Source organism: Scyliorhinus canicula, chromosome 15 (genome assembly GCF_902713615.1).
Source record: "Scyliorhinus canicula chromosome 15, sScyCan1.1, whole genome shotgun sequence".
Lineage (NCBI taxonomy): Eukaryota > Metazoa > Chordata > Chondrichthyes > Carcharhiniformes > Scyliorhinidae > Scyliorhinus > Scyliorhinus canicula.
Window position 1 is genome coordinate 57,105,087 of NC_052160.1, and position 6,000 is coordinate 57,111,086.

Sequence of the window (6,000 nt, forward strand, 5' to 3'; positions counted from 1 at the left end):
TTACAGAATTGCAGTAGATTTGTCAAGTATGATTTCCCTTTTATAAATCCTTGTTGAATCTGTCGGATCCTGCCACTGTTTTCTAAATGCTCTGTTATTAAATCTTTTATAATGGACTCGAGCATTATCCACACTACTGATGTCAGGTTGACTGGTGTATAATTCCCTGTTTTCTCGCTACCTCCATTTTTAAACAGTGGAGTTGCATTAGCTACCCTCCAATGCATAGGAATTTTTCTTGAGTCTATACAACTTTGGAAAATGACCACCAATGCACCCAATATTTCTAGGGCCACTTAAGTACTCTGGGATGTAGATTATCAGGCTCTAGGGATTTATCGGCCTTCAATCCCATGCGTTTCCCTAATAATACTGATTTCCTTCAGTTGCTCCTTCTCACTAAACGCAGTGTTCCCCAACACTTCTGGTAAGTTATTTTCTGTCCTCCTTTGTGAAGACAGTACTAAAGGATGTATCTAGTAGGTCAACCATTTATTTGTTCCCATTATAAATTCCCTTGTTTCTGACTGTGAGGGACCTACCTACATTTTGACTTCACCAATCTTACTCTTTAGATACATATCGAAGCTTCACAGTCAGTTTTTATATTCTCTGCAAGCTTACTCACGTTCTCTGTTTTCCGCTTCTTAATCAATACCTTTGTCCTCCTTTGCTGAATTCTAAACTGCTCCCAATCCTTGGGTCTGCTGTTTATTTCTGGACAATTTGCATGCCTCTTCATGGATCTAATACTATCTCTAATTTTCTTTTGTAATCCATCGTTTGACCATCTTTCCCATTTTATTTTTGTGGAATGAACAATTATTGCAGTTCACCCATGCGCTTTTTGAATGTTTACCGTTGCTTATCCACCATCATCTCTTTAAGTAACATTCCCCAATCCAAGATGGCCAACTCGCGCCTCACATCATAGTTTCCTTTAATTAGATTCAGGAACCGGACTTCCGGTGGCGGCCATGGTGTGAGTGGTCGCACACATGGCAGCTCCTGCTTGAAGGTGGAGAAAAGAGCTCTTTTTACCTGAAATTGGGTGAAACTTCAAAAGAAACGTGTAACTGAAGGTCGGAGGAGAAGTTCCCCCCGGGAGTGGTATGTCTGCTGGTTACCAAACCCGGCAGAAGAAGGTGAAAAACTTGGCCAAGGAGTTGGAAGAGACCTGTGACGCAGCAGTCAGTGGAAAGATGGCGGAGGGGAAGGGCTAGTCCAAGTTGTAAAGCCCCAGGTGGAACAGTTGATGGATTTCATCAAGGAAGGGTTCCACCAGCAGAGAAAGAAGATGCAGGAGGATCGCTTGAAGGCCATCAAATGGGCTGGGGCACCTCTGAAGGGCTCGATGGAGAGGGTGGAAAAATGTCTGGCTGCTCAGGGGTTGTAGACCCAAGAAATTGAGTAGGGTGATGTCGGACCACAGCAATTGGGTGGTGGCATTGAAAGTGGTGTTCTTTGGAGGCAAAGAACTCCAGGGCAGCATGGTAGCACAGCGGTTAGCACAGTTGCTTCACAGCTCCAGGGTCCCAGGTTTGATTCCCGGCTTGGGTCACTGTTTGTGCGGAGTCTGCACGTGCTCCCCGTGTCTGCGTGGGTTTTTTCCGGGTGCTCCGGTTTCCTCCCACAGTCCAGAGATGTGCAGGATAGGTGGATTGGCCATGAGAAATTGTCTTTAGTGTCGAAATCAGTTACTGGATTACGGCGATAGGGTAGAGGTGTGGGCTTAGAGGTGTGGTGCTCTTTCTAAGGGCCTGTGCAGACTCGATGGGCCAAATGGCTTCCTTCTGCACTGTAAATTCTATGATACCTTTGCAAGACATTGAGAGCAAAAGTGGAGGAGCAGGAAAATAGGTCAAGAAGGCAGAAGCTGCGGATAGTGGTTTGCTTGAAGGAGTGGAGGTGCGAGTGCCATGAGCTATGTTTTGAGGTCGCTGGCAGGGCTGTTGGCGGAGGAGGTTTTGGATATCGAGGTGAAATGGACAGAGTGCACAGGTCTCTGAGACAAAAGCCTAGAGTGGGGGAACCGCTGCTGGCGGTGATCATGAGGCTCCATAAGTTTGTGGAGAATGAAAAGATTCTGCAGTGGGCCAGGGAGAAGCGCAACTGTAAATGGAAGGGGAACATGGTCCGAATATACCAGGACTTTGGAGCTGAGTTGCAGAACGTTGTGCAGGGTTCAAAGCCAAGGCGGTGCCATATCAACGGCATATCAGGTTTGGGGTGCTCTACCCGGCGAAGCTTTAGGTGACGTATGAAAGCCGTGAGACCCCAGAAGCAGCCAATGACTTTATCAAGGAGCATAAACTGGGGAGAACTGAGCTGAATAATTCTGGGAGACTGAGGTGCTGGCACTTTGAAGTAATTGGGAATACAGGGAGAGTGGGGGTTGGAGGGAGTGGGGAGTTTTCTTTTCCTCTGATGTGGAGGGCTTTTTATTTATTGTTTTACTGTTAGATTGACAAAGGATAGCAGGAGTAAAATGTTTGTAAGGGGAAGACTGTTCGTCTCTCCCCCATCCCACCCAACCCCCCACTGCCTGGGGAAAAAATTGTGCAAACTGTATAATTTTGTGTTAGGAAGTTTATTTCCCGAATTGTTTCTGTGTTGTAACTTTTCATATACGTTTGGAATAAAATGCATTTGTTAAAAAATTAGATTCAGGAACCCAGTTTTAGAACCAAGGACATCAGTCCAACTTGATGAAGAATTCCATTATGTATGGTCGTACACCCTAAAGGGGTCTCGCACAACTAGATTGCCAATTATTCCTTTCTCATTACACAATACAAAGTCTAAGGTGGCCTATTCTTGGTTGATTCATTAATGTATTGGTCTGAAAAACCCATACACGCTCCAGGAATTCCTCCTGTACTCTATTGTTATTAATTTAATTTGCCCTATCTTTATGCAGATTAAAGTCATCCATAATTGCTGATGTTCCTTTATCACATGCATCTCTAATTTCCTCTTTAAAGTCATCCCCAACATCACCACTACAGTTTATCGGTCTGTATGCAACCCCCATTTATGTTTTTTGCCCCTTGGTGTGTCTCAGCTTGCTCCATACAGATTCCACATTGTCAGAGCTAATGTCCTTCCTCACTATTGTTAATTTCCTCTTTAACCAGCAATGTAACTCCACTGCCTTTCCCCTTTTGTCTGTGTGGCCCTGTTTGATTCTGTCCCTTGGTGTCTCTGCCTATCACACTTCTTATTCCTCTTTCTGTCTTTTGTTCTTATCCATGTTTTCCCCTCCTCTGACTCCTTGCACAAGTTCCCATCTCCCTTGCCATTTTAGTTTAAACCCTCCCCAACCACTCTCGCAAATACTCTCCCAAGGAGATCAGTCCCGGTCCTGCCCAGGTGCAACCCACCCAATTTTAAACTGGTCCCACCTCCCCCAGAACCGTTCCCAATGTCCATGAATCTGAAACGCTCTCCCTCTTCAGCCACCTATTCATCTGATATATCCTGCTATTTCTGCACTGACTAGCACGTGGTACTGGTAGTAATCCTAAGATCACTACCTTCGAGGTCCTACTTTCCAACTTACTTCCTAACTCTGTTTATTCTGTTTTTAGGACTTCATCCCTTTTTTTTTAACCTGTGTCATTTGTACCAATGTGTACCATGACCACTGGCTGCTCATCCTATCCTTTTCAGAATGTCCCCATGCCCCTCTGAGACATCCTTGACCCTAGCACCAGGGAGGCAACATACCATCTTGGAGTCTCATTTGTGGCCATAGAGACACTTATCTATTCCCCTTCCAATTGGATCCCCCATAACTATTCCATTCCCACTCTTCTTTTCTCTTCTCGTGTGCAGCAGAGCCAACTGTTGTGCAATGAATTTGGCTGCTGCTGTGTTCCTTAGGTCATTTCCCCCAGCAGTATCTATTTTGCGGTGGAATGGCCACAGGAGATTCCTGCACAACCCGCATAGTCATCTTGTTCTGCCTGGTAGTCTCCAATTCCCACCTGCCTGTGGAGTCTTAACCAGCAGTGCGACTACCTCTCTATGCATGTTATTCACAATACACTCCACCTTGCATAATTCTCCACAGTGTCCCCACAAACCTGCAACTCCAGTTCCAAAATCTGAGCTTCCAGGAGCTGCAGCTGGAGACACTTCCTGCACACATGCAGCTCCGGGAACTGGAAACGTTCCCAACTTTGCACGTGGAGCAGGAAGAGAACACAAGGGTTTTGAACTCTCCTACCAATGCATACCCCTTTAAATTAAAGCTTTTGGAAGATACCTAAAATCTAATAATATCCATTACTCTTGGGCCCTTCTTCCCTGGTCCTCCTTACTACAAAATATGGCCCTTATAAACTGGAAACCACAAAATATAGACCTTGCATACGATAAACTATTAAAAGTAGTGAATACTTACCGACCACATACTCGCCCAATCAGCTGCTTCCACTTGCCCTGCATCACCTTTGAATCCTGCCGTCACCTCATGAGCTCCAAAATTCCGAGCTAGCACTCCGATTGCTCCCAGCACTCTCCCTGTTTTCAATCTCCTCTCACACTGTCTGTCTTTCCCCGTGTCTTCCTCTCTTCATTTAAATTATAGTTTTTTTAATTGGATGCTGCCGGGGGAAAGGAATTCAGGAATGTTTGCTGATGGATAGAAAAGGCCAGTAATGACCACCTTTGCAGTCTAACTTTCTTATTGGTCTCATCACCACTGCTCTTTCTATTTCAGATTCCATTAGAACTGGATGTGAAAGGACCCATGCATCCTAAAAAACCTGTCATCTTGAAATTTGTGCCACGAGTGAATGGTGTTTCAAAGGAATAAAACATTTGTTCCACATAAAACTGTGAAAATATATAGCAATGTGTAAGTCTCAAATAAAATAAAAAATATCTTCCACCTTCTGGCACATGAAAACCCATGGAAACAGAAAAAACACCTACGATTGGAGGTATCAAAGATAGTGATGCTCTAGTTGATACGATTGTCTGAATGTTGACAGAATCACTAATGTTTCATAGAGATGCTATACCAGTTATTATTCAATGAGAAAACACAATAACTCAATGTTACTGTCAAATCAGTAGAAATGTTTTAAAGGTGTGTTCTTTTAACCTTGGATATTTTAATCAATCATTTGTGATTACAGGACTAATTGACTATCGATAGGCAGTCATTTTAATGTTTTCCCAGAAAATATATCTGTAAAGGATTTCTTAAACCAATTGCATCTACTTACTCAGTTCTTTTTGAGCAACTTTTTAGGTGTAACAAAATTCAAATCAAATTAAAATCATTTGAATTCCATGTTTCAACGATTTTTTAATTAACCACCTCACAAACCCCAAGATCTTGGCTGTGGAGTCAGGGCAAGGCATCAGAGGAAAACGATCTGGATTCAGTCTGATAAGAAGGGGACTGAAAAGCACGATTAATCTATGCCTGGTGCCATTGAAGCAGGTAATACACAAATTTGTGCTGCCTGTGCATCTTCATGCAGTCCAGCATGGAATGCATTGTTGACTGGCTGCAAACTAAAGGCCCAGCAGCATTCATGACCAGCATGATAAGACAGCTAGTCTGCACTTCATAAAGGTGAGACACTCTCAAGCTTTTGCTGCTGATAGAACTATGTCTGGAAGGCTTTATTGGAAGGAAGAGGACAGCAAGAGGAGTACCAGACTAGAGTGAGCACCCAGATTTTCAAATGTGGTGCTGGAAGTCTTAACGATGAAGGTTGGAATGAGGTACCTTTTTTGCCTGGCCTTGTGCTCCAAGGCAATGGTTAGTATTCAGTGTATGGCTATGGCTGGTGGTCGACTATTGACTTTCACTGGGAGAGACTGTAAATGATCTTGGAGGATGAGCTTACAGCTCGGCACAACATCGAGGGCCGAAGGGCCTGTTCTGTGCTGTAATGTTCTATGTTCTAATGCACCACCTTCGCAATGCAGGTATTGGCAAAGATGTTTTCAGAACACAGAAACATGAGCAGGAGTAGA

General features: G+C 44.0%; 1 protein-coding gene across 1 annotated transcript in view; it reads left to right on the top strand.

The window, feature by feature from the left end:
* The window catches only part of LOC119978589 (cytochrome P450 3A30-like), a 107,436-nt gene extending 102,130 nt beyond the window's left edge, over window positions 1-5,306 (top strand). The window contains exon 13 of the mRNA XM_038820354.1: window positions 4,727-5,306. Coding sequence (XP_038676282.1) covers window positions 4,727-4,822 — 96 coding nt within the window. The 3' untranslated portion in view covers window positions 4,823-5,306. The remainder of the gene's footprint in view (window positions 1-4,726) is intronic.
* Window positions 5,307-6,000: the final 694 nt, after the last annotated feature.